General features: G+C 48.7%; 4 protein-coding genes across 8 annotated transcripts; 2 read left to right on the forward strand and 2 right to left on the reverse strand.

Annotated features, from left to right (window-relative positions):
• Positions 1 to 1,073: 1,073 nt before the first annotated feature.
• On the reverse strand, positions 1,074 to 2,502 carry LOC130535770 (troponin I, cardiac muscle-like). The gene is given in 7 exon segments (XM_057051044.1): positions 1,074 to 1,330; positions 1,395 to 1,568; positions 1,655 to 1,744; positions 1,915 to 2,046; positions 2,126 to 2,167; positions 2,360 to 2,395; positions 2,470 to 2,502. Coding segments are annotated over 7 exon segments (579 nt in total). The 5' UTR covers positions 2,488 to 2,502; the 3' UTR covers positions 1,074 to 1,243.
• On the forward strand, positions 2,010 to 7,776 carry zgc:136858 (uncharacterized protein LOC678543 homolog). 3 transcript variants are annotated; one of them, XM_057051038.1, is made up of 19 exons: positions 2,634 to 3,678; positions 3,969 to 4,048; positions 4,146 to 4,260; positions 4,475 to 4,649; positions 4,732 to 4,843; positions 4,915 to 5,021; positions 5,184 to 5,310; positions 5,390 to 5,510; positions 5,575 to 5,660; positions 5,755 to 5,888; positions 5,972 to 6,031; positions 6,105 to 6,168; positions 6,240 to 6,334; positions 6,409 to 6,537; positions 6,662 to 6,776; positions 6,869 to 7,006; positions 7,079 to 7,245; positions 7,318 to 7,400; positions 7,510 to 7,776. In XM_057051038.1, the coding sequence occupies exons 1-19, from the start codon at positions 3,665 to 3,667 to the stop codon at positions 7,703 to 7,705; spliced, it is 2,118 nt and encodes a 705-aa protein (XP_056907018.1). In that variant the 5' UTR covers positions 2,634 to 3,664; the 3' UTR covers positions 7,706 to 7,776. The 3 variants fall into 3 exon arrangements, with proteins under 3 accessions (XP_056907020.1, XP_056907019.1, XP_056907018.1); XM_057051040.1 differs by lacking the exon at positions 2,634 to 3,678 and adding an exon at positions 2,010 to 2,228 and having other exon boundaries at positions 3,969 to 4,260; XM_057051039.1 differs by lacking the exon at positions 5,972 to 6,031 and having other exon boundaries at positions 2,633 to 3,678.
• Positions 7,777 to 8,243: 467 nt separating this feature from the next.
• cnot4a (CCR4-NOT transcription complex, subunit 4a) lies at positions 8,244 to 15,285 on the forward strand. Of its 3 annotated transcripts, none has more exons than XM_057051033.1 (13): positions 8,244 to 8,483; positions 10,186 to 10,360; positions 10,452 to 10,649; positions 10,787 to 10,873; positions 11,024 to 11,125; positions 11,232 to 11,357; positions 11,471 to 11,595; positions 11,696 to 11,896; positions 11,980 to 12,037; positions 12,107 to 12,362; positions 12,435 to 12,920; positions 13,013 to 13,246; positions 13,387 to 15,285. In XM_057051033.1, exons 2-13 carry the CDS (start codon positions 10,187 to 10,189, stop codon positions 13,713 to 13,715), a joined length of 2,376 nt encoding a protein of 791 aa, XP_056907013.1. In that variant the 5' UTR covers positions 8,244 to 8,483; position 10,186; the 3' UTR covers positions 13,716 to 15,285. The 3 variants fall into 3 exon arrangements, with proteins under 3 accessions (XP_056907013.1, XP_056907011.1, XP_056907012.1); XM_057051031.1 differs by having other exon boundaries at positions 8,245 to 8,483; positions 10,157 to 10,360; XM_057051032.1 differs by lacking the exon at positions 8,244 to 8,483 and adding an exon at positions 8,496 to 8,621 and having other exon boundaries at positions 10,157 to 10,360.
• A 5,221-nt stretch (positions 15,286 to 20,506) lies between these two features.
• On the reverse strand, positions 20,507 to 27,777 carry LOC130536539 (potassium voltage-gated channel subfamily A member 1-like). The gene is made up of 2 exons (XM_057052565.1): positions 26,648 to 27,777; positions 20,507 to 26,107 (listed from the first exon to the last, which is right to left on the reverse strand). Exon 2 carries the CDS (start codon positions 25,855 to 25,857, stop codon positions 24,388 to 24,390), a length of 1,470 nt encoding a protein of 489 aa, XP_056908545.1. The 5' UTR covers positions 25,858 to 26,107; positions 26,648 to 27,777; the 3' UTR covers positions 20,507 to 24,387.
• Positions 27,778 to 27,811: the final 34 nt, after the last annotated feature.

The raw sequence follows: 27,811 nt of genomic DNA on the forward strand, positions 1-27,811 counted from the left end.
GGGGACATTCTGTCTGAGCGTAGCCCAAGTTGTCAAGGAGCCAAACAGAAGCTAAAGGTCACCAGCAGGACACGGCATTCCCTCCTGAATCCGGGATTTTTGAAAAAGAAATGCAAATAATTTGTAGCGTTTATTCACAATATGAACATTGACACCCCCCAAATGGCTGCCAAGAGACTCAGCAACACATAAAATATGCAGATCAAGTGTAAACTTATTGCTTTTCTTGTGTGTTATGCCTGATTGAAGCTCCATCCTGGAGGTGGGAGCAGCCAGTCAGGGGTTTGTGTGGCGGCCCAGTGGAACAAGGGTGGGTGCTGCTGGCAACTGGTCTATAAACTGAGCCAGCTCCACCTGCGTCATTATTGTTGATGTTCAGGTCCTCAAAGAGGCTGCGACCGGAGCGAAGGGCAGGAAACTATTACACAGTAATAACAGGTACGGCTCTGGTGTCACATGCTGCTCCTGGATCAAGGTGGACGTTTAAGGAAATGACGCAGCAGAATTCCTCCGTCAAATGAAGTTGCCAGTTGCCTTCATGGTCGTCTGTTGTTTTTTTTAAATTCCGTGTGTGATTGCCGCCCCTCCCTCGCTCAATCGCAGGAGTGTTTACTGCAGCTCTGAACTTCTGACCTCCCTTATTTTTGGGAGGCTTGGATCTTAAAGTGCCCCCCAAAATAATAAATGTGCTCATTATCCACTCAGCACCATGTCGATGGTGGGCAGATGCTGGAAGAGTCGAGTCACGTTAATGTCGGCGGTTTCCCACAGGAAAAGCCGTGAGGTTCAGATCTGAATTTGGTGCCGTTGCCATGGCTTCGACCTAAATATCTGCTATTTTCCTGCTGGTTTCATCAAACAGCAGAGCTACAGAACGTGTCCGGCCTTCAAATGTCTCAGTTTAGGATCTCGAGGAGGGGCGTGGAGAAGGTGGCTGAGGAGCAGATGGAGGAAAATGGAGCAAACCCAACCTTTAATGATCATTTGAGCGACAGCTGCAGCCTGCTCGCAGTATTTGTCCCTTCAGACCACAACAAGCAGCTTTGATTATCAAGAAACGCATCACAATCATGTTAACCAGAAGGATTTATTAGCATGAAAACACATTTTCCAGGACTTTCAAGGCAACACATCAGTTATTCAAGTGCAATAAGAGTGAATATCATGTGCAAAACAAATCTTTACTTGCTTTTTCTATTGAATCTGTTTCCTTTCTTTATTTAAACCCGTCGTAAATGTGTGTCTACTGTCCAGCGTCGAACAGCTTCTTCCGCCCCTCCATGCCGGACATGGCCTCCACGTTCTTACGCCAGTCGGTCACCTCCTCTTTCTGCTCATAAAAGAACGACTCTTTAATAAAGCTGCATTTTTACACCCCATAAATACTCGTTTACCTTCTCGTCCTCCTTCTTCACGGTCTTGAGGTTGGCCTTGAAGTCCACCGACTCTTTGACCTTACCGCCCAGCAGAGCCCCCAGCATGGCGTCGGCCGAGATCTTCACCCTCTTCAGAGCGGGACGCTTCATCTTCCCTTTCAGCTCAAAGACCTTCTGCGTCAAATTTTCAATCTGAGGGGAGAGGAGGCGGCATTTGTGTGGCAGAGTTTAAACACACACACACACACACACGCTGAGAGCAAGTTGACCTTTCTGACCTCCTTGGTATTTTTCCCCACTTTAAGCTCGATGTCGTAGCGCTCTTCATCTACCACATCGATCTTGTGCTGTAGTTCTTTGCACAGAGTCTGCAGATGGGTTTAAAAAAAAGAAACAAAAATAATATTTATTTTTTTAAAGGACAGAAAACACTGTTGCATGTTGACGTTTATGACTTGTTAACATCTACAGGTGCCTTCTTGACCTCTGACCTCATGGCCCATGTGGTTTTACTGTGGCACCAGTGACCTTCTCATACCTGAAGGTCCTGCACTGACAAACCAGACATCTGAAGAGGAGGAACTCGCTCACTCAGGGCTGCTTCCCTCTCCTTCTTCTTCTCCTCCTTGTCCCTCTCCAGCATCGTGGCGGCCTGTTTCAGCAGTTTGGTCTGAACGGAATAAAGAACCCGAGTGTGACTCTGTGTGCGAGCGTGTGAGAACCGATGACCCAGACCAGGGAAGACGTACCTTCAGAGCCAGCCTGCGCGAAGCAGTGATCTTCGACTTCTTCTAAAACGAAACAGTGAAAACCATGTTTAAAGAAAACAACAGCCACGCAAACGGAGTGAAGGTGTGTAAAAAATAAAGAAATACTCACGGGTCTGAGGTGGATATGGATCCATTAAGAGAACATAAGAGAGTACGTAACAATTAATACAGGATATAATAGAGCAGCTATAATAAGAATTCAGAAACAGGTACTTACGCCTCAGACATGGTTGGTTTTTGTCTGTAGACCTGAAATAATTATATCAAATTCATTATTCACACAATCCTTAACAGTGAATGCAGACGGCATCATTGATAATTACCATAAATCTTTTAATCATACATCTATACTGATAAACAACTGTCTTCTCTTTTGCCGTGTTCTGGAAAAAGTGACTAATTTTACATAAGAAAAAATGTCTTGATTTACCGTCGCTGAATCTAATGATTGAAAGTGTCGCAGAGTTGTAAAGTGGTGGGTATAAAGCTGTACGCACCTTTTTCTGCAGGGAAAATGCTGTTGAGGTGAACAGTGGCGGACTATCAATGAGCAGAAGAAAGGCTCAGTCAACTTTAATGGCTCGTGTTGCCCCTGTGAGTGGTCAACTAAAATAGCCCCGTCTCCCACAGCCAATATCCTAAATATCACCAAACCTCCAGGTGGAATCCCACAACCGGGTTCCCATCACACCCAAACTCATCAACATTGACAATGGAAAAAAAAAAAAAAAATCATAGCCACCGTGATTATTTTCTGAAGAATTTTAATCATAAAAAGCAGATGATTTGGAGAAAAATGGGATATAGAGAAAAAAATACAGTATTTGATTTGTTCATGAAAGTTGAGCACACGTGGCGAAACAGCGCCACTATCTGATTACTTCAGGTATTACAAGTTTGCGTAAAAACTATTTAAAAGACATTAACCTTGTCATCATTCTAGGATCAGACTCTTTTTTAAAATCTCGAATATTAATCTGGACTATTTTACACAATTTAAAATAATACAGTTAATGTTAAACCAGCCAACAGGAAGGCATTTTTAGGCAGCCCGCAGCCTTCCTCATGGACCGGAAGGTCACCAGTTTAAATAGTGAACCATCAACACTTTTCCAGCAGCTTTCCAGCCACAGCGACAGGTCAGACAGGCAGTGGCAAGCCACCAATATTTAGATGGGAGGTCATAGCCAGGCTCGGTCTGAAAGTTGCCCTAAGATGGTGTGGCTCTGATTTTCATTCAGTTTTGATTTGATGTCTCTTATCGTGTTGGACTTCAACCTTCTCATCATCATCAACACACCCTCACCCAGAGTCTAACACCAGCTCTGTCCTGGCCATGAGGCTGGTGCGGTAGCCTGATTGACTTCTTCAGATCCAGGGTTTTTGTAGATATCAGCGCGTGATTACATTCAGGAGGGGAAAAATCTGTGACTTAAATCTGTGGCTGACTCTTGTGATCTGTGCAAACACCACCGAGGTCAAAGTTCAGTCCTCTGTGCAAAGTTTCTAACAGTTCTGATGCACTGGAGAAGGTAAGAGCAAAACCCTGCCTGACAATATGTGCATTATATCTGTATATATTTCAAGGTGATGGCTTTAGATTCGAAATCTTTTTGCAAACATCTTTGCTACCATCCTTTGGATTACAAATATTCAGATTGAGGGTTTTAAGCCACTGGGAACTCATCTGTCCCAGCAGCTGTGGTATAGTTAAATGCTTTCATTCTGTCAAACATCTTGGGTAGACACGAAATCTCCGGAAAAACTGGAAAAGTGTGATTCACCTTACAGGAAACACAAAAATAAACCCTCTTTCAAACAGAATGAAGCTGTTGAAGACAGTTACGGGACTTGTCCTGAGGAGACGAATCACAACGTACCAGAGCAGATGGGTCAAACCTGGTGACTGGATCCTCCTCATATCTTTTGAAACCCAATTTGTGGCTTTTTAAAGCGGTGACAGCCGCGCTAACGTGTTAACCGCCGCCTGTTCCTGCAGACGGCCTCTTCAAAGTTCACCCGCTTGTGTCACAGGCGCTGGCGGAAAACAAACCGGTGGTTGCACTTGAAAGCACCATCATCACGCACGGCATGCCCTACCCACACAACCTCAGGTGTGTTGTGCACAAAACACTGTTAATAACAAGTTAGTAACGTGTTAAAAACCTCCCTCTGGATGATTAACCTTGTGAAGTGATTTATCAGAGCAGTAGTAACGGTGCATTTGTCAGGTGCAATTATACGGAGGTTGTGGGTTCGATCCCAGCTCCTCGCGGTCGACAAGTCCAAGATTCTGAACACTTTCTGTCTTTGGTGTTTCGCGCACAGCACTGCAAAAGAGGTGGAGGCGATTGTGAGGAACGAAGGAGCCACCCCAGCCACAGTGGGGGTGATAGAGGGACAGGTCCGCGTTGGACTGACGTCGGAGGAGCTGGACCACCTGGCTCAGAGCAGGACCTCCGTGAAGGTGTCCCGCCGGGATCTGCCCTACGTGCTCAGCAAAGTGCGACACTCTCAACACTTTAAACCCAAAACCAGTTACTTCCACCGGTCCAGGGCTCCAACACTGTGCTGTCATTCCGCAGCGTCTTTCCGGGGGTACGACCGTGTCCGCCACCATGATAGCGGCCCATCGAGCTGGCATCCCCGTGTTCGTCACAGGAGGCATCGGAGGAGTCCACAGAGACGGAGAGGACAGTAAGCAGACTGGAGTCGGCGGAACGGGTTCAGATCCCCGGATAAATATTTGAAATGTGTTTTTCTCGCAGCTCTGGACATCAGCGCGGACCTCACGGAGCTCGGCAGGACCCCCATTGCAGTGGTGTCTGCCGGAGTCAAGTCCATTCTGGACATCGGACGCACCCTTGAGTTCCTGGTCAGGAGAGTGGAAAACATTTCCTGACCTCTGTTGGGCTTTTCTCTTATTTTCCTTGGCAAAGTCGGAATTTCCTTTCAAATTGGGCAACCCAAAGCATAGCAGGTGTAAAGGAAATCCTAATGGTTCGGGAATTCAGTTAGCTCATGTTTCTTTTATTAGGAGACGCAGGGGGTGTGCGTCGCCACTTATGGGACATCAAAGAATTTCCCGGCATTCTTCTCTCCACAAAGTGGATTCTCCTCTCCATTTCACGTCCGCGACCCTGAGGAGGCCGCGCAGCTCATCGGTATTTCAGTGTCATGTTCTCGTCATCGATCGTCTTCCTCAGCCGTGCGGCCTCTACATGTGGACCTGGTGTGTTGCAGCCGGCGCCCTCTCGCTGGGCCTCAGCAGCGGCCTGTTGTTGGCGGTGCCCATCCCAGAGGAGCAGGCAGCAGCCGGCCGGCAGATACAGGAAGCCGTGGAGGCTGCGGTCACCGAGGCGAGGTGAGCGGACTCCCTGCGATCACGCGTGGATGTGTTCTGAAATGATTCATCTCCGTCTTTTCAGAACTAAAGGCGTCACGGGCAAAGACGTGACGCCGTTCGTTCTCCAGATGGTCAATGATCTGACCAAAGGAGCGTCCCTTCGGGCCAGTATCCTCCTCCTGAAGAACCCAATCAGGAAATATGCCTGAGGCATTTCTGCGACAGCACAGACGGTTGCACCCTTAACCTCTTCTGCTTTTAGATATCGCTCTGATCCAGAACAACGCTAGAGTAGGCAGCCGGATAGCCTGCGCGCTGTCGACGCAACTGGGCGAGGGGAGGTTAGAGGAACGCCATCAACGCGGAGAACACTCAGCAGGCTCAGAATCAAATGTTGTGAGCATGAGAACGCACCACGGGCCAGATTTTACCCTCGCATGTGGATAGACTACACCTCCCATGATGCTCTTCTCCCACAGGTTGTCATAGGAGGAATAAACGTTGATTTTATTGCAAAGGGGAAAACAGAGACCCTGCGCGTAAGGACCTGGCGGCTGGAGATCACAGGCTTGAGTCACAAATGATCAAACTCACATCTTGTCTCTCTTTCAGTTTGGGGAGACCAACCCGGGGAGTCTGTTCCAGACATTTGGGGGCGTCGGTCGCAACCTCGCCGGTGCGTTTTTTACACCATCACATCAGGTGTGCACTGCTTCCACCCTGGCTTAAATTGTACCGCTTTACAAGACTCCCTGAGTCGACTGGGGCTGAGACCTCTGCTCATCTCCGCCACCGGGGCTGATCCCAGCAGCGATGCTGTGTTTAAACGCTGCAAACACATGGTGAGCCAGCATCTACGGCGTGAACACACATGTGTTTACTCAGAAATGTGACTGTGCACTGTCCTCTCTGTCAGGACATGAGCGGCGTGGCCAGGCTACAGCAGCAGAGCACAGCTACCTACTGCTCCATTATTGCTGAGAGTGGAGAAATGATTCTGGGACTGGGAGACATGGACATTCATCAGCAGATCACCGAGGAATACGTAAGCACTCCGGACAAGAGCAGCTTTAAATGAATTACATCTCTTAAAGCCAAATATTAAAGTAAGCTGTGGATTTAACTTGACGTTGCTCATCTCTGAGATTTCTGTGAATACCTTTGGAAAGGTGTCCCAGTTTGAACAGCAGCTTTCATCGGCCTCCCTTGTCTGTTTGGATGGAAACATTCCCGTCTCCACCATAAACTACGTCTGCTCCATTGCTGCCAAACACAACCTCAATGGTAGGTGAATGGGGACGTCGAGCAGCGGTAACCGATTAATGTGACTAGGACGAGTGTTGGTTAAGACAATGCAAATGGGGACTGCACCACAGTTTGGTTTGAGCCCACGGATTCAGACAAGGCTCGAAAACCTTTCCTTTCCGACGCCTGGAAGGCTTTGTCCTACACATCTCCGAACCTGGCGGAGCTGCGCGCCATGAATGAAACTCTCGGTTTTCAAACACCTGAAGGTAAAAACCAAACGACCATTAAAGGTCTGACAGTGAACCGCCTGTGGCTAAGTGTTGTTTGGCTTGTGTCAGTGCTGCCAAGCTCCCCCGATGAGGTCCTGGCTCTTGCTGTGGTTCTCGCACGCCCCCTTCTGGAGCACATTCACTGTCTGATAGTGACCCTGGGTGCGAATGGGCTTCTGGTGTGTGGAGAGCACGATGGAGGCTCTGTCAACCTGCATCCTAGAAACCAGAAGAGGGTAAGGTTGAGGTAATATCTACTGGTAATGCCCTCTGGCGGGTGTGAGGTGGCGCTCCTATTTGTGTTTCAGCCGAGGAAGCTTTGTGCTCTGCACTACCCAGCACTGACTGTGCTGCCAGAGGAGACAGCAAATGTGTCAGGAGCAGGAGATAGGTGATAAAAGTCGACTTCTTTCATTTCCTTTGCCCTGTATTGTTTCACGTACTGGCTACACCTGACCTCTGTACTCACTCTCCCTCATTCAACCGGAACCTGGCCGCAGCCTCGCCGGTGCGTTGATAGCTGGGGTTCTCCAACAGCGGGACGCAGACAGCTGTGTTCGGATGGGGCTCCTGGCTGCAAGACAGTCGCTGGTGTCCCCACATCCCATCGCCCTGACGCTGAACTTGGACTCTGTGGATCCCAGCAACGTTCACCCTCAGCAGTGGGCCAAGCCCAGATTCATGTGGATGGATTAAAAAAAACATTTATATGTTTTTGCATTAAGTGAAATTGAGACAATCTAAATAAATGTATAAATTGTCTTGTATTTGCTGTGTGTTTTCCCTCAAAATGCGATATTCAATGTTCTTTACTGAGAAAACAAAAGGGCCATTCCTGTTCCGAATGATTTTTCACGAATCGTAAATGAAAAGTATTACAGCGTACCATGCTGTTTTCTGACTCCAACAAACAAAATAAACAAAAAAAAAAAAAACACTTTTCCAACACTTCTTTAAATGCTAAAGTTTTCAAATGTTTCCATTATTTAGCTTGCCTTCTCTTTAGTTGCGTGGGAGGCTTTTGATTAGGTTTTTCTTAAATTATCATTTCATTTTAGTCATGTTTTACATTTACAGGCGAGGGTTTCTAAGGAATTATCCACCTAGGTGTGGATGGTCTACGCCTTCGCGTTGGCGGGGATGGTCTCAGGCCGAATACCAAAACTTCACTTCCCACAATGCACCTGTGTATCAGCGCATGCTCACTGGTTTCGAACACTTGCCCCGCTCCCCCCTCCCTACTTTAATGCTAGCTAAGATGGTGGTTAGAGCGTAAATTGTCTCTACAATACCAAGAAAAGAAAGGGGCAAAACATCTTTATAGCCATTTAATTACAACAGTACAGCACAGATACGGTTGTATTGTCTGACCGTTTATAGATTTTATTTGACATTTCAGATAAATTGGCTCGCAGTCCCCGCCCAATTTGGTGTGACTCCCTTGGAGTGGAATCTTAAGCTAAATACGGACAGGGTAAGTAAACCTAACGTTAGCCTGGTTGCTAGCTGAGCTAGCCAGCGTATATTCTGGAGAAATAAAGGACACCTCTGTTTGTTTCGATTCAAGAAACTGACGGCAGTTTATTTCTAAGCCCATTAGATTAATGTCCAGGTAATCTTAATGTCGTGAGAGCAGTGTCAGCTGTTTATAGTGGCGACAACTTATTTCTAGTTTAGCGGTAGCTTGCGTAGGCCTCGTCGTAAGCCTGGCTTCGCAGCCTAGTACATTTGCACGATAAAGTAGCATGCTAGTTATGCCGATGGTAGCGAGCAGCAAAAAGCAAATCTGTCAGATAAAATGCAGCCGAAATCCCAACGTGGTGGCAATCGGTTTGCATTACTATCAATCCCATATTGATTACCATGTGTTAGTTTTGCGGCTTGATTTGTAATTGCTCTTGGATATTTGTTATTGAATAGACCGGCCTCTTTTACCAATTCGCGGCTAACGATAGCTTAGCATAATGTTAGTCAAATAACATCTGTCAACGTCTGATCCTGAAGGCAGAGAGGCTAAAGTTAACAGCCCGGCTAACTGCGTAATCTGGCCGCATATACAACCTTACCAACCAGCTGATATCTGCCGCCGAGTGCCCCCAACAGCGTTACAATTTGAACAGAAATGGGAGCAAATGCTGTGAAGTTTGAAGCCCCTAATCTATTGCTTGACACCTAACTCTGGATTTCACGCATCCTAATTAGCCAGGGAATTAGCCTCCTGGTTGGTCACTTCAAATGATCCATCCATCCCGACAAAGCAGTTGAATCTCTACGAGCTTTTCTTTGTTAATCGCCTCCGTTTGCTGTGTTTTGCTCGGTGATGAAGACGCTGTGTCTGCCACTGTCACCCTCTCAGAGGCAGCACAGCATCCTCATTGTCTTCTGTGAATTAAGGGCTTTTGTCTCTGGGTCGTCTCTCTTGGCTCTTTGCAAGGTAGATAAATCTTCCTGCAGAGACACTGACGTGGAGAGACGCGCGGTGTTGAAATTGGTACCATCTGGACCTAAATAAACTCCCCTCGTTGTGCAGCTGAAGGTAGCGAAATCGCAGCAGAGATGCTCGCGGTGAAATGTTGCTGTGCTGTGGTCTCTATTTGTGTGGGCATCAAACAGTTTGTGCAGCTACATGTTATCAGCAGACGCGCAGCGTTGCTGTTGGATGCTGGGATGGGAATAATGTGAGTCACTGCTTCATGCATTATTTGCATTATGTAGCAATAATGCCCCGCTGTTTAGTTTAACAACCATATCCGATTCTCTCATTTGGAAATGTGCTCGACACTCGCCGTTACTTGTCTGTACATTAGTGTGTTTGGTTTTGCCGGCGCTTTGAATCGGTCTTGGTGTGATGCGCTCTCGGAAATGGGTAGTTTGGCCATGGAAGTTGTGATGTGTTTGCTATAAATCTCATGAGTTGCATAATAAAGTCTGTGTTTGAACTGCATTATTCAGTTTCCTTAAACAGCATCATATGCTATTGTTTTTAGCCCCACGTTCTAAATCTGGGGCACTGTAAACATGCGAGAACACGGCTTAAGCCCTCATTTGAAATGAGTAGGTTATGTAACAGATGAAGAACTTCAGTTTCATGGTTCGTGTTTTTAAACCTGTTTTTGTGTTGTTTTCTTACTGCCGTGTTCTGCTTAGCTTCAATCTGCAACCTCGCTGCACTATAGGATGTCCCACAGCCCTGAGATGAAGGACGACCCCATGGAGTGCCCCCTGTGCATGGAACCGCTGGAGATCGATGATGTCAACTTCTTCCCGTGCACCTGCGGCTATCAAATCTGCCGTTTCTGTTGGCACCGCATCCGCACAGACGAGAACGGCCTGTGTCCCGCGTGTAGAAAGGTGAGGCCACGATGAGGTCTTCACGGGAACAGACGGAGAATCGAAACTCTTAACTCTGTGTCACGTTTTTTTTTTTTTTCCCCTTTCGTAGCCATATCCAGAAGACCCTGCGGTGTATAAGCCTTTGTCACAGGAGGATATTCAGAGGATAAAGAACGAAAAGAAGCAGAAGCAGAACGAGAAGAAGCAGAAAGTGACGGAAAATCGCAAGCATCTGGCCAGCGTCAGAGTCGTCCAGAGAAACCTCGTGTTTGTGGTGGGGCTCTCGCAGCGTCTCGCTGATCCTGAAGTGAGTGTTAATGTTCAGAATTTAAGCCTGAAGCCTTGGCTAGTAAATGCCACTGTGAATATTGGGTGGAGCTGCTCGCCAAACGTCTGCTTTAACATAAATAGTGAGGAGCTTTGGGATTTTTGTTGTGCCCACAGGTCCTAAAGCGACCAGAGTATTTTGGGAGGTTTGGGAAAATCCATAAAGTGGTCATCAACAATAGCACATCTTATGCTGGTTCACAGGTGAGTCGACGGGTCAAACAGGAAAAATCCTTTCAATTCTAACCTGAGAAGGGAAAACTTCAGTTCATGACGCTTTGTTTATGTTGTGGGAGTTCATTATTATTGTGGGAGTGGAAGCGCCTTTCATTTGTTGCATTTGTCTGATTTCAGGGGCCCAGTGCTAGTGCTTATGTCACTTATATTCGCTCTGAAGATGCTCTAAGAGCAATACAGTGCGTGAATAATGTTGTCGTCGACGGCAGAACACTAAAGGTGACGCTCTGCTCTCGCACAAATGCACCAAGTATTCACTGAAATTGGAATGTGTTGATTGGGGTTCAGCCAAAAAGTGACAACTTGTTTTGTGTCGCTGTTCCAGGCTTCTTTAGGTACAACAAAGTACTGCAGTTATTTCCTTAAAAGTATGCAGTGTCCCAAACCTGATTGTATGTATCTACACGAGCTGGGAGACGAAGCTGCTAGCTTTACTAAAGAGGAGATGCAGGTGAATTACTGGTCTCTTGATGATGAAATCTGGCTTTACTCTCATGAAATCCTGAGGCTTTGGAGGATTCATCTACAAGGATAATTTAATTTGTGCTGTTTGTCTTTGTTTAGGCGGGAAAACATCAAGAATACGAGCAGAAGCTCCTCCAAGACCTCTATAAAATTAACCCTAGCTTTCTACAACCTCCTGCATGTGGAACAGAGAAGACAAAAAACAAAACCAACTCCACACAAAGGCACTTTTTTTTTATTTCCCTCTCTTCGTCACCTGTTAAAACCAATTGCCGTTTAAGTGGTGTTTTAAGATCTCCCCCCCCCCTCGTTGTTTTTGTCCAGATCCAACAGTAGCAACGGTAAAGATGGGTGGCCAACACTGTTGGGACACGGCAAACTGGCCAACGGGCTCTCAGAGGACCGCAAGTCTCCTCCGTTGTTAGACTATCTAGATCAAGACGTTCTCACTTCAGATGAAGCAGAGCTAGGCCCTAATCAGTGTACTGCCCTCTCCCCCTTCTCCTCTAATTGTGACAGCAACAGGTAATGTGTGCCCCCCCCTCCCTGTACGAAGGAAGTCATTTGTGGTTGTCTGAGTGTCTGAATTGTTGCCTGTGTCCCTGCAGTCCCAGCGACAAGCCCCCAGAATCAATCGGAATGGTAAACGGCGAAGCTTTAAAACAGGTAAATATTTGGGGGTGTCTGTTGTCTGTCTGTCCTGAGGTGGTGTTTAAAACGTTCTCTCTTTTCCAGCTACCCCCCAGTGACTCTCCCTCTCCCCCCCCTGGTTTAACCAAGCCCAGCCTGGTGGTGCCCGTCAGCGTATCGGACCTCACGGCTCGTTCGCCCTTCGAGGGTGCGGCGGCCGAGTCCCAGTCTCTGTTTTCAGACAACAGCAACTTCAGGCATCCTAACCCCCTCCCCGCCGGGCTGCCTCCTTTCCCCGCCTCCCCCCGCAGCAATTCTGACTGGCCCATGACTCCTGAACCACAGAGCCTTTTCACGTCAGGTACGGCGTTTTCACACGGCCCGGCACCTGCAAACGTTCTCCTCACCTGCCGCCTTCTCCCCCCCCCCACAGAAACGATACCGGTGTCCTCCTCTACAGACTGGCAGGCGGCGTTCGGCTTCGGCTCATCCAGCAAACAGCAGGATGACGACCTGGGCTTCGATCCGTTTGACGTCACCCGCAAAGCCCTGGCCGACCTGATAGAGAAGGAGCTGTCGGTGCAAGACCAGAGCCCCTCCTCCCCGGGACCCTTCGGCCAGGGGGGCGGTCTGCCTCCTCTTCCGAACGCCAGCGCCTCTCATCATTTCCCCAGCAGCCTGCCGCGCCTCCCCCAGCTCCACCACAGACCCGTCTACAGTTCCTTCAGTTTCCCCAACAGTCAGAACAGCAAGGCCAGTCAGCAGCAGGCAGCCACCAGACACCCCTGGATGGGCGTCCCCACAAGACACAACCTCGCACACTTGAACCACTCGGCCAGCGCTGTCTCACACAGTAATTTCCTGGACCTTAATCTGCCCCCGCAGCACAACACGGGACTGGGAGGGATCCCCATTTCAGGTACCAGTGCGTCGCTTTACCCAGACTGAACCTTGTGGTTGGTATCTGAACACAGCTCTGACCAAACGTCTGCTCACCTCTGGTCTCCACAGAGAACAGCGGCTCTATAGACGGCTTAAATGTGAAAGAGTGGCAAGACGGCCTGAGAGCCCTCCTGCCCAATATCAATATCAACTTTGGGGGGTTACCAAACTCCTCTTCCTCCTCCTCCTCCTCATCCTCCAACAGTGTTAATCACATCGGTGGGCCTACGGGGCCGACGGGCATCTCGCACAGCCTGAGCTGGGAAAGCGCAGCCAGTTGGATGGACCCTGCGATCATCACAGGTAGGACGTACCAGGAGACCCCCGCCGGCTCACGCTAACCTCACTCATACGCTGTCCGCTTGTCTCCCAGTAAATAATCTCATAATCCCAAATATGGAGTTGGAACAACTGGAACGATACATTTTCCTCCCTCTCTCCAGGCATCCCAGCCACGGCAGGGAACAGTTTAGACTCTCTTCAGGACGACAACCCCCCACACTGGCTCAAATCCCTGCAGGCGCTCACAGAGATGGACGGCCCCGCTGGCTCGGCGGTGCCCACCCCCCAGAGCCTCCACACCGGCCTCCTCGACGCCCACCTACCCCTCCATCACAGAGCCGCGGGCGGCTGGGCACCCTACCTGGCCCCTCCCACAGCCAACCCCGCCAGCCAGTTCCACGCCCCTCCCCCCGGCTTCCAGACCGCCTTCAGACCCCCTGGACAGCCCACCACAGAGCTGCTACAGAGTGCTGCCGTGGACCGCCACTGAACACAGACCCACAGCAGACACCCATCCATTCCCCGACTACCATTTCATACCCACTACTCCCCCCCCCCCCCCTCCCCCCAATGCAATACACACCAATCTGCAGAGTATGAAAAATTATTAATGAAATAACAAAACATGCTTTCTTCTTTTTCTCTTCTCCTTCCTTATCGTCTATTCAGAAGGCCGATTTGTTTTTGTTCCTGTTTGTGGTACACAAGTTAACGTTACACTTTTTTCTGCTACCATTACCACTCCACATCTGGCTCTGGGCGCGACGCGGGATTCATTGTGCAGCGAGCGAGGCGGCACATTGAAGGCGTCGCAGCGGCGTGCGCCACAGCGGCGACGCGAAGGTTAACTCTGCAAACTGGGAAGGTATCGAATTAGCTAAAGTGGGGTCTTTTTAAGAGCAACGTAACCGATTAAGCATGAAGAACCTTTTATGTTTTTGAAAGTTGAAGTCATGGAACGTTTTCAAGGATTGAAGCAAGCTGTGAATCCGCTCTTGAAGCTTTGCCCCAAAGACCCTTATCCTCCGAGGTTTAACAGGAGACTGTGAAACGGTTAGCCCTCGCAGCTACGTTGTGGGAAAAGATGAGGTGAGAGAGAGGAAACGGAGATTGGTACTTAGTTTTTTTTTTTTGTTTTTTTTTTTTTCTGAGTGGCTTTTTTAAAGAAATTGATTTGGTTAGCATGGAGTGGATGCAGATGTTTCGGGGGAGTTGAGGACACAGGCTATGCATGGGCTCTCTGTTAGGTAGGGACAAAGATGGCCTGCTTGAGAGGCCACTTGGCCCATATTCTCTTTTAGTAGAGGGCTCCCAAAGGTCCCATCCTACTGGAGGGAAATTTTTGCTGAACCTCTGTATCAGAGGATAGAGCACTGCCTAACTACAGGGAGCCGGGGCTTTGGGACATCGTGGCATCCTCAGCACTGGGGTCAGACTCTTACAGTGCCACTGTGTGGTACCTACAGTAGCTGACCCTAACAGACTGCCACCAAAGTGGACGGGACAGTGTCTGGAATGGATGAGGTAATGTCAAAAATACTAACGAGGGTGGCAATCGGATTAAAGCGGTCCCTTTGTTGCACCCAGGAGGGCTTAAATGAGGCCTTAAAACCTACAGATGTGAGTAAGGAGCTCAGCTGATGGGGAGAGCAGAATAGCGTCGGCGATTGCTGAACAATATGCAATGCTGTATGTGAGTGTCACAGCAGGAGGTGCTCTGAGATAAAATCAAGTACTGTAAGAGTGATGAAGGAGCTCTCAGCCTGCCTGAGACTGATCTCTCCGACCACCGCCTTTTCTTTTTTTTTTAGTCTTAATTCTGATCCCGTTCGCTCTCTCTATCCATCTCTTAACCACCCCCCACCCCTCCTGCTATTTCCCTATTTAACAGTATTCACAAAAAGATCAAAACTCATCCAGGAGATACCAATTCAGAGTCAAAACAATGGGTTTTATGGTGATATTGCAAGGAAAAAAAATCAAAAAGTGAGGCGCTTATAGGAAGTGAACTGTCCTCTGCAGGTCTGAAAAAATGAACCTTAAATAAAACTGAAAACTTGGCTCGTGTTTGTTTGCTGTTGTGTTCCAAACACTTTGATTCAAACATATACATTAATTATTGAAACTATAATGTGTTCACCACAGTGCTGCAACTTAATACCGCTGCGATCCCAACGCCGCCCGCTAGGGGGCGGGTGTCGCTGTGAGCAATAATGAATCACACACACCATGTTGACGTGACACCCTCGGTAATAACGCATTTACTAGCAGTGTAACGCAGTCACGCCAAGAGGTAAAGTAATAATACACATTTCTTCCTGCAGTTTCACATATTATGAGTAGTTCCTGTCCTGTGGACGTGCGTTCCGACCCATCTGATCCCCTGTTCTGAGGACCGACCAGACAAATGTGAGTGAATGACGGGCATCTTCTCTGACAGTGAGTCAGCAGCATCATCCCAGAGGGGGACATAACGGTGTGAGCTGACCCTGAATCGACACCGTGCCCGACCACGGCCGTGCGGATCCCTCGTATATTCAAGAATCACAGCTGTTACATTTCCCGTATGGAAGAATTTCTCTCCAGTCGCAACTTGAAGTGGGCTTTTTCTCTTCTTTTTTTTTCTCAGAGCAGCTCTGTCAGATTTGCTGAGTGTTTGAGTATCAGACGCAGGTGTTGGGACCAGCAGAAAAAGCCCTGCAACAGAACTCTCCTCTGCAGGGGTTCAGACCGTTAAACTGCTGAAATCTCGCTTTCCTTCAGGACTGCGGCGCGGCGAGGACAAAGAGGCTGCAGTGAAAGTCATCAGAACCCGACGTCAGCAATAAGAGACGATGGATTATGGCGAGACGGTGACTCCAGCCTCCGAATCCTAGCAAAAGAAAGGAGCAAATTGTAATATTTGATTACACTCCGAGTTCATCCACTGGGAAACAGTGGAAGGTCCTTTTGCACCAACTCACTGGTCTGACCTTTTGACCTTTGATCGTGATCAACTTCGCCCCGAGAGCTCACAATTGATCCGGATGCAGAGATGTTATCCACACCTCACAGAGGAGCACCTCCAGGGTTCTCTGATGTCATCTTTCAGCAGGATGATCCAGTAATTCAACAACCAAACAGAGAAATTCAGCTCAGGTTTCATCATTCTAAAAAAAATATATACATTTTTTTTTTTTTTCCCCCACGTGGACGGTGATTTACACATACCGGCTTCCTCTATGGGAAACCTGTAGGGAGATCTCTCTGCAGAAAGCACTCTCCCCATTTGTCAGCTTTGACAGGAACTATGGCCGGTGGAGCTGCGTGCGCTGCAAGAAAAAAGTATCGGCGCAAATTATGTGAAGTGCGATTTCTTCGCTGGGTCTTTTGAAGCCCTTTTTGTTATCAGACTCCTTCTCCAAATCATTTTTGACTCCAAACCGTGACGTATTCAAAACATCTCTTTCCAGAATTCCAACCTGATTCATAAACTGTAAGTAACTGGGGGAGTCTGTGAACCCAAAGATGAGCCTGGATCCTCCAGGAAGACATTATTTACAGTGTGCTCAGGTCTGAGCTGACACACACAAGCCTTTACTGTAAACTCCACTGGCGGTCCAGTTAATGTGTCCCAGGCAGCAGCGCTAACATGCTCGTCCATCAACTCGGAAAACATATGGCTCCACTGGGGGCGGGGTGGGGGTGTTCCGCGGGTATTGGAACACGGAGGGCGCTTTATGTCCAACAATGCAGCCTGGACCTTGGGGAAAAGACACGCCCTGCCGGGATGTTTTCCCTCTCTGGGTTTTTATCTGGGGGACGCGCTGGTTATTTAGGAGTCAGGGTCGGATTCAAGGGCAACGTCAGATGTCACGGCGCCACATCACGAGGACAATGAAAGAAAGGAGAGGTCCAAAAAATCCTCTACCTGACACGCTCCACAGAATAGTTCAAAATACCAGCGCAAATTTTGTGTGAAGAAGATGGATTTAAGGTTTGAAGCGTGTTGTTTGGTACTTTTGAGGCCTTTTTGGGAACAAGTCTGAGGCTCTTTCCTGTCTAAACCAGCGACAGTGTCAGTGGTTCAGGGGTTCTCGTTCCACCTGGGTCCAGACCCTGGGACAGGTCCAGAGGTTCTCGTTCCACCTGGGTCCAGACCCTGGGACAGATCCAGAGGTTCTCGTTCCACCTGGGTCCAGACCCTGGGACAGGTCCAGAGGTTCTCATTCCACCTGGGTCCAGACCCTGGGACAGGCCCAGGGGTTCTCCTTCCACCTGGGTCCAAACCCTGGGACAGGCCCAGGGGTTCTTGTTCCACCTGGGTCCAGACCTGGGACAGGCCCAGGGGTTCTTGTTCCACCTGGGTCCAGACCCTGGGCCAGGTCCAGATCGTCTTTAAGGGAGTTTATCTTCAACATTTCAACACATTCACACTGTGTTAAATTTGTTTTAAAGAATCTCCCTCTTGTGGTTGTGGTGTGTAATTACAAGTTGAGCCATAAAGACCCTTGATTATATCCACTGGCCCTTATAACATACAGAATAACATATATATCATATTTATGGTCATACTTGAAGCACATGAAGCGTCCTGGTATTTTTGATCCTATAAAAATCAACGTCACTGATAATCACGCTGACTCAGAAGCCGCACACAAAGCTCAGGTTGTGCGTATCTCAGCGCAGTCGTCACACTTCAAGGTGATGTCTTCATATCTTTGGGGCGTTTCGTGTTTGGCAGACTTCCCTCGGTGTAACTGAAGTGGGAAGGTCACACCACCAGTTCTGTTGGAGACAAGGTTTGAATTTTCTCCTCTGGAGAACGCTGACGCTGCTCGCCGGGCATGTAAACCGAGATCCACATCGCCCGATATCACAAGGACATCGCCCAAACCGTGATAACAGATCCCAGCTCCGCCCTGGCACAAATGCACACATTTACAAGCATTTCTCACACACACACACACACACACACACACACACACACACACACACACACACCACACACACACACACACCACACACACACACCTGAGAGCAATTTAGTGGCTTCAGCCAAGCTAATGTGCATGTTTTTGGACTGTGGTAGGGAACTGGAGAACCTACCCGGGCATGAGGAGAACATGTAAGCCCGGAGGAGAGGCCTGAGCCAAAACTCTGGAACCTTCTTACAACTGAGTGTTTGGGGGGGGGGGGGGTAAAAGTTTCAGTGGGTTGTGCTTCCTCAGCCATGTGGGTAAATAAGCAGATGTCCACTGGTGGTGGAGCGACTGACATATCGGTGACCTTAATCAGTGTTCCTGGTCATTCCTTTCTCCGAGATCGGAGATAATCAATGCGGAGGATAAAGCGATTATCCCGGAGACCTCATTCATTGTGAGCCTACAAAAACCTCCTGAGATCGGAGCAACTTTATCGGCGGTGTGGGGCCAACGGGGGCCCGAGGTAGAGAGCCACTGTACGTTTAACTGAGTTTCACAAAGACCATTTGTGAAGGACGAAGAAATTATGGACGTGCCCTTAATTATTAAACAAGTGTGTCAGCAGCCCGGCCTGATGGAGGTAATGCACAGAGGAAGTGGGCCAGAGAGATGGCCTCTGGGATGGGGGGGGGGTAGAAGCTGGTAGGCTTGGACCTGGGGGGAGGAAGGTGGAGTCGGGACTCCAGCTCTGAAGATCCAATAATGCTGTCAAAGCTTTTTTGAGCATTGTTAACATTCCGAAGCCTGCAGAGGATGAAGCGATCAGCGCGAGCGCCGCCCACGGGCCCGACGGGTGATTCAGGTGTGCGCAGCAGTAACGAAGCTCCCGACACTCGAAATTTGAGATTGAATCATCACCCGGGGAGGGGGAGGGGGGGCGCGCGGCTGAGTGGGCCACATGAGAGGGCCCCCGAGAAACTTTTCGGATGATGTCAACAGAAATGGCGTTTTTGTGCGAGGGATGTGGGATGAGCGTCTGTCTTCCGAGGATCGATCGGGGACTATCAAGCGAGCCAGAGGCCTGACTCAGGAAAAGCGTCCGTTCCCCGCGTGCGAGGCCGAGTGAGACAGAGGATGAGCGCGCGCAGCCACAGTTCATTTCCTCTCGTCCGCGTCTCGAAGCGCTCGCCCTTTTGGTGGGGGGGGGGGTGACTGACAGCACCTCGATCAGTCCAGCATGTTGATCAGGGATTACCAAGGTGTCGACTCACACCGCAGCTTTTAATTACACGCCTCTCATTCACGCGTGGAGGTTTGTTGACCTGCGGCGTGTGCGGGTCACGTGTGCGGAAGCGACACAAAGCAGCGCGACACACGCCGAACTGCTGGTTTAAAGCAGAATCAGAGACGGGCCAGTTCGCCTCCGGAGTCACGCTCGTTTTTTGGAGTCATTTTTACTGCACGGTCACTTTTCCACCACCGATGCTTCTCGCGACACCAGAGAAACGAGAACACGAGAACACGGGGCAGGTGCGATCCGCGGCTCAGCGTGAGTCAGAGACATAAAAAGGACCGAGATTGTGCAAGAACACCTGGGATGGTGCCAGTACCTCCCCACCCCCCGCTGCTCCCTGCAGAGCGAGGAGTGCTGCATTTCCTGAGGGCTGTGCAGAGGACAAGGAGGAGGTCACCGTATAGGAAACATCGGGGGGGGGGGGGGTGGAGGCCGGATGGAGCGTGAGAGACGCGGATGAGCTGCAGCGTTCCGCCCGGTGCCTCTTGCATTAGTCGTCCTCCACAAATGCTCAGCTTGACCCCTCTGGGGGGGGAGGGGGGCAGAAGTGGGAGTGAGTCATGTTCACACCTCATAGAAAAGTGCACAAGTGCTTCATTGCAGTTGTTGAATCGCCCTCTTATTGTCCCGCAGTTCTTTTTTTTCCCGATGTTCAGACCTCTGAAGTGTGCGCTTTCGTTCCAGTCGCGGTGGGACGAGAACGTTTTGATTTAAGGCTAATGTGTTCGGACTGATGGTTAATACTGATGCTTGAGGATATTGTTTTAATGTTTTATTGATACAGAGAATCTTTTGGCACATGCAGACAGCCTCGATGGTTTTAAGCACGTGTCAGTCTGCAGGAGACGCGCGCCGGAACGAAAGGAGTAAGCGGGCCCCTTCTGGGACGGGAGGATTAGCGTGGAACCATTACCTTAGTGTCATGAATCACCACTAATGGGTTCAGTGAGTGTAGTACAGAGGTGGGACACATTAGGATCGAGACCTCCAGCTCTGTGAGTTCACACACTGCAGCCTTGGATCTACATGAACTGTCCAAGTTGGTCTTATTGAGCTTTTCTTGCAATCATGCATACAACAGGGCGTTCTTAAAAATTTATTGATGTAAGATGAAATCATAAGTGACATAAAGAAAACAAGAACCAACCCCTTGCATAGATCAGAGACCATGCCTTTGTCAAACAGAACACACTTCAGCACAAAGGAGCCAAAACATGACAATGACAGCTGGGTTCACGAGAGGAGTCCCGGTTTGTTAATGGTTCTTTTGTAAAACGCTAAAAATAAAGAACTCATAATTGAAGCAATATATTCCTAAAAATCCATTTTTGGCCAGAGAGGAGCAGCCAGACGTCGGAGCTTGTTCAGCGCCCTCCTCGGCAGTCGGGAACAATCCAACACAGAGTCGGGAACCAGAACCGAGTTAGCAGGAACGGAGGGGGCGAGGGCGGGAAAGAGAATTCCGGTGCTTCGTTTGGGAAACTAGCCCTTAATATCCTCGCTCGCATTCGGAGCCATTAGCGGGAAGGTGCGCCCGGGCGCCGAGGACAGTTCGGACACCCGCTGCCATCTTTACGATGAGGTCGGCGTCAAGGTGCTTGTGTGAAATCCATTACTTCACTTCCAATCAGGAACAGAGGGCTTGCGGGATGTCTGGGAGCGGACGGAAAAACTAGCTTGTCATTGATGCAACGGTATTGTAGGTGATCCACAGTTTGGAGAGGTCATGCAGTCCTCAGTTGAACATGCTGCTGGATTTTCACTGTTAGTAAAGTTCTGCAGATACATCAGAATATTCAAAAGACTGGGGGGGGGGGCACGCCTTTGAATATTCCCTTTGTTTTTTTCCAAAACCGTGACAGGGCGTGTTGTATATATATGTATATATATCGTTAAACAGTGGTTTCATCTTCATGGCTTAGCAGAGGGATACATTCTCCTGGGTTTCCCAGGATATGGCATGTTCTTCCTGTATCGGTCGTCTTAAAAATAAAACAGCATAAATCAAAAAGTCAATACCTTTTCAAACTTGTAACTGCAGGATATACTTTTTTCGGTTAATATTCGTAATATTAGCCTCTAACTATAATGACTCTTTATCTTTTTTGGTGCTAAATATCACATTTTGTTCATGTTCTCTTTTAATTCGGAGTCGTGATCTATAGAACTCTTATCGCTAGTGTTGGCTGAAGCTTCATATCTAAGACTGAGATGTACGAATGAATGTGTCAAACGTTTTAGACGCCTCTTTCGCTCTTAGCGGATCCCTCCTGCAAAATGACGACGCGTCCTCTCTAAGTGCATTATGGGCTGTCCCTTCGGGACCGTGTTCAGGGTTCAACTGAGCCCTTCAGCTGAGCCTCGCAACAGAACTGGCTGGTTAAGGCTTCCAGACCACAGCAAAGAAAACTATGAATGACTTTTTTTTTACAGATGACCCTTATAAATGTCCTAACCTTTGACCTCTGCCGACCTTAACAGTACTTTACAAGCAAAAGAGAAGAGGTCGATGTACAATCAGTCCTGTTTGGCGTCTGTCAGGTGATCGTAGCTGCTCTGACATTCAAGATAAAATAGTTGTCACTGTTGCTGTAGGAGATATTCTTTGCTCATCCAAGATGTAGCAGCCTAAATTTTTTTTTTAGAGATAATTCTCTCACGACTAGGAAGACTCGTCATTGGTACAGTGCAAAGATAAGTTTGAAATAAAACAACCGAGGGCATCCAACGCTGTCAACCAACCAAACAACAGGAACAAGAACCATAGAAACTGGCAAATACTGTTGAAGAGAACAAGCAAAGACCAGAAACACATTCAAGTAGCTGTTTTTTTTATATCTTGGAAGGAGGGAGCAAAATGGAGAAAAAGAGCTCATGGTGCAGTGCAAAGTTTACTGTTATTCCAGTAAATTTATCTCAAGTGCAGACTGATTCAACAACTACTGCCAACTTCCGTGTGTGTCTGTGTGTGTCTGTGTACCTGTGTGTGTAGGTGTGACTGTGTGTGAGCGTCTGAGTGTGTGCCCGTGTGTGCTTGTGTGTGCGTGTTTCTGTTAGCAGGTGTGTTTCTGCGACACAGCAGCAACTTTAAACATCCCCCTTCCACAGAAACTCAATATAAAAAACAAACTCGTCAGGAGCTCCCAGCTGTCCTCAAACTCTCCACTGGTGAAAGTTCTGATTGTGCGCAGCTTTTAGTGAAAAGAAAGAGCGGGATTGCGGTACACTGTCGGCTAAGTGCTTGTGTGAAGGCTATACTTTGGGACTCTCACATTCATTGTGGCGTGACTGCAGTTTGAGGTTGCCTTTTGCATTATGGTATAGGAAGCCCTGCATGGAAGCTTGCAGCTCTGCAGCGAGTCTGCAACAACCTCGCTGAGGTAGAGACCCTGAAAGACGACTGGATGCACGAGGAGAACCAGCATGAATGAAATACGGTGTGTTTCGTACCTAAGGTTATTCCCTTTAAAACTAGATCAGTAAACATGCAGAGTACAATACTTTGCTTTTTAAGGACGTAAGTGCGCGACAGCATGAAAACTGGGTTGTGCATAAAAGCCATGTTTCATCTGCCTGCGTGTTGCTCGTCATGAACATCTCGACCAAAGCCCCGACAACAGAGGATAAACCAGTTCGATCCCACCGTACAGTTCCCGTTATCCACAGAGGCACTTTCACTGGTCCTGTTAGCGAAAGGAATAAAGGCACTAGCAACTAATGTCAGAGTAATTCTCTGGAAATGAAATGAAATTTGATCCTTTTTTTTGTGAATTCTGAAAGAAAAGGGTGACTTAACCTGTTAATAATCCTTATCAAAGAATGCCCATGCACTGCACTACTGACTAAATAATGTAATCGGTGCTTAATATGCTTATATGCCTTTTTGATCCCATCGTGTTCTTTGATTAGTGATAAATTAGAAACTCTGCATCCTCCCGATGGGTCTGGATATATTTGATTGCAATTCAGAAACACACAGAATTTGTTGTCCTTAGTTTCCTTGAGCACAGGACACTGCAGAGTGTCTGCGTCACCACAAGCTGTATAGTCATGCAGTAAATACCAGGATACAAAAGTGCCTCAGTCGATAGTCCATAATGCAGGTTACTTCTGTCATGCTATGATCTCATTTATGTTCTTTTAAGGTTCAGCATTCAACTTTTATACTTGTAAATGTTTGCGTTTTTAAAGTAAATGCTCCTGCGGTGCAGTCCCTGTGAGCGCGGATGGGAGGGGCCGGATGGAGGCAGGTATCCAAAAGAACGTCCTTTCCGCTACGCAAAAAAATTGTCTCATGCACGCCGGTACGAAAATGGAAGGTCCGTAATCATGCTAGTGTGACGCCGCGTTGTTGAGTTGACTCTAAAGGGCACGGCGTTGAATCACTTGGCCATCTGACAGAACACAGCATCTGCCGGGAGTCAGCAGCAATGCGGATGTCCGTGAAGCATGTAGATCACCATCTGTTTACATCCCAGCAGGAGGGTCCGGTCTTCCCTCTATAAGGTGCGCTAATGAACAGTAGATCCTTTGCGGGGTGGGGGAGGGGGAGGCACGGACAGTCATCGAAGTTTTTAACACTCGACTGCGGATGTTGGCATGTCTCTGCAGACCGTTTGGATGCGTTGTGCAGCTTGCTGAAATGTAATTGGTACTCCATGCATATGATTTTAATTATCACACTGTCAAATGATAAGACAGTAGGCGTCCCATGTCCTCCAGGGGTCCTTACACGTGGAATAATTGGTGTTTTCTTGTTGATGCTCTTATATGTTTTTAGGATGGGAGGAATTTATTATTCTATCTAGCTGTCATATACTCTATGAGCTTTGATCTACGTAGCTGAGCATAGTCGTAGCCGTAACGCCACTGAGTACTTTGGGGAGCTAAATGAAGCGTTCCTTCTTGATGGTCTACTCCATATATGACAGTCCCGTAAAGATAATTATGTTTCTATCTACAGCCTATACATCTGTAAGCAGTTTGGCTTTATTTACACAGTTTTGGTTGGCTAAAGTGCAATTTCCAGTTCTCAGGTTTGCCTCCCTAAAGTTGTCGATGCTATTGTTTATATCTCCATCGATCTCCATGTACTCTGACTTGCTGACGGTGAACGAACTACGGCGGCTGGAGTTGGTTTCGGAGGGGGGATTGCTGACGTTGAGCAGCTGGGCCTGCTCTTCACCTTCGGTCTCCCTGTGGTAGAAGTAGTTGAAGTTGGACACGATGACGGGCACCGGGAGGGCGATTGTCAACACTCCAGCGATGGCACACAGAGAACCTACGATCTTGCCTCCTATAGTGACCGGCACCATGTCCCCGTAGCCCACAGTCGTCATTGACACAACGGCCCACCAGAACGCATCTGGGATGCTGCCAAAGTAGGACCCTTGCTCCTCCACCTCGGCGAAGTAGACGGCACTAGAGAACAAGATAACTCCAATGAACAGAAAGAAGATCAACAATCCCAGCTCTCTCATGCTGGCCTTGAGGGTCTGCCCCAAAATCTGCAGTCCTTTGGAGTGTCGGGACAGCTTGAAAATTCGAAACACCCTGACCAGACGGATAACCCTGAGAATGGCCAGAGATGTTGCCTGCTCCCCCACGCTCTCGGTTTTGTCGTCTTCAGCCAGCTCGGTGCCAAGCGTGATGAAGTACGGGATGATGGCCACGATGTCAATGGTGTTCATCATGTTCTTGAAGAAGGCCGGCTTGCTTGGACACGCCAGGAAGCGCACTATCAACTCAAAAGAGAACCAGATTATACAGAGAGTCTCGGTGATAAAGAAGGGGTCGGTGAGGATGTTGGCTTTGTAACGAATGGTGGTGTTTCCAACTATCATTGTCCTGCCTGCCGGGTCGTCTTTCAGCTGTGGCAAAGTCTCTAAACAAAATATCACTATGGAAATCAGAATAACCATCACGGAGACTATAGCAATCCCTCGGGCGGTGCCCGAACTTTCCGGGTGCTCAAAGAGGAGCCAGATCTGACGCTGGAACTCATTCTCAGGCAACGGACGCTCTTCCTCCCTGATGAAGCCCTCGTCTTCGCGGAACTTCTCCATCGCGTCGACCCCCAGCTCGTAAAACTTGATTTCTTCGGAGAACATATCCAACGGGACGTTCACCGGCCTCCTGAGGCGACCCCCGGACTGGTAGTAATAGAGAATGGCATCAAAGCTGGGGCGGTTCCTGTCGAAGAAGTACTCGTTTCTCAAAGGATCAAAGTACCGCATCCGCTTTTTGGGGTTGCCCAGCAACGTCTCTGGAAACTGGGAGAGCGTCTTCAGCTGCGTCTCGAACCGGAGACCAGCTATGTTGATGACCACCCTCTCGCAGCAGTCGTGGTCGTTGTGATCCGGCGGGTAAATGTCCTGAGGGTGGCCCGGGGCCGCAGAGGTCTCATCCATGTGATCTCCTGCAACTACAGTCATTTTCAGAGTAGGACAAGGAGCCGGCGGAGGAAGAGGAGTTGTGCTAGGCTGTCAGGCAGGCTGACTGAGCAGGCATTCGGGTGGGAAATGTTCCAGTCTTCGGCCTCCCGCGTCCCTTAAATTGCCGGAGACGTCCCCAGAAAGGAGAGGGCTGCCTGGCTGCTCTGCCTCAGTGCGGCTCCACTGCGGTTCTCGCTGACTTGACCATTGTTGCTCACCGGTGTATCTGCTGCTGCTGTTACTGCTGCCTCTGTCACACCAGAGAGGGAGGGAGGGAGGGAGGCAGGGAGGCAGAGGGAGAGGGGAGGAATGGAGGAGGAAATAATGGCATCAAACTGCCGCGATATTTGCTGGCTCAGCATTTTTCTGCAGTTTATTTATTTATATATTCCTCTCATATTGCAATTAGCTCAGTTAGTCAGAGGGAAAATATCCTCACACAACGCAGAATATCAGTCTCATTTGTATTTAAAACTTCTCCGTAGTGCAAAACTCTTTGATTGCTCATTTTCTACATCTGCATGAAAGTTGCCGCAGACATTTACAGACTCTTTGACGCTGCCTTCCTGCTCTAACACACTGGCTGGATATGACAGGCGCATGACAGCAGCCCTCACTCATGACGCATAATTTGATACCTATGGGTTTCTCTGCACAGCCTCCGCGTCAAGAAATAGAGGCGAAATGCTTCTCGTACGCGTTTAGTTGTGGTTCTGGGTGAAAGCACCCACTGTTTACCACACTAAAAGGTGCCTAGCGGATTGTCAAAGTCAGCAGTTTCGATGCTTACCCCGGGATGATCCTGAAATCGCTCCGCTGCGCTCCGTCCTCGGGTAGATTCATCCAACTGCAGATCAGCAGATGGTGTCAAGTGGAAACTTTACATCGCACCGTATCGTGTCGATCCCAGCTGCATCCGCCGCGGAGCGCATTCAGATGGAGCCTCACGCCTTTAGGCGGCGAGGCGAGATGTGATTTAGTGGAATCTGACGAGCGAACGGCAGAGATGCGCGGAGAGCTCACAATTTACCGCAGGGGGGACTCCTGTGCTGGAATTCAAGGGGTAGGACAGGGTAAGGGGTGATGAACGAGATCTTGGCATTCCCAGGCATCATCACATCAGCAGGAAATCGCTGCATTTTTGTCTCTACGCGAGAGGATGGACCGAACGTCGGCGCGGCGAAAAAGGGCGAAGAAAAGCTTCTAAACGAATCGGCGCCGTCCGAATGTTTCCTCCGAGGTGTCGAGCAAGTTTTTGGCGTGCATTTTACGTTCCGGCGCGGGGGATGTTGGGGTAAAGGCAGGAGAAAGTACAGGGGAGGGCGATCAGCAGGGGGAGGAGGAGTTGGAGTGTTTCGACGCAATGCAGACCGACTCTACTGAAGCACGCCGCTAGAAGTTCTCCACACAAACACCACAGAGGCAGGAGCGGCTGAGCACTGGCGCAATCAGACTGCAACGAACGGGATATAGTGGCTGATATAACCAGTTAATCAACCCCTTTTCATACGGGGGTGTATGTCCGGTTATTTAAATCAGCTTCTTTTCAGCTTCGAGGGGTGGAGGGAGTCAGATGCCAATAGCACCCGGACGACTTTCATCCCGAATGTGCACGCCTCGCGCACAGAATGAGACACTTTTGTCATGATAGGTTCAGTAACACGAAAGTGGGAAATAAAAGAGTTTACCCGAAGATCGTTTTCAGCACCGGGGACAGCGCAGTCAGAGGCGTCCCCAAATGTCCACAAGACGGTGGTGGTCATCTTGTGCTTCGCTGTCCCTGGTTCTGAGGCGGACGTCGTGTTTTCTGGACATGAAATGTCCACAATAAATCAGGAAATTATGACGAGGGGGAAAGAAGTTTAACGCGATATAAACGGAAGGTGGGTGGATCTTAAAGCGTTCATCATATAATCAGTGAATCTAGATCAGCAGATAAACCCTTTTTACACCC

Source organism: Takifugu flavidus, chromosome 13 (genome assembly GCF_003711565.1).
Source record: "Takifugu flavidus isolate HTHZ2018 chromosome 13, ASM371156v2, whole genome shotgun sequence".
In the NCBI taxonomy this organism is placed as follows: Eukaryota; Metazoa; Chordata; class Actinopteri; order Tetraodontiformes; family Tetraodontidae; genus Takifugu; species Takifugu flavidus.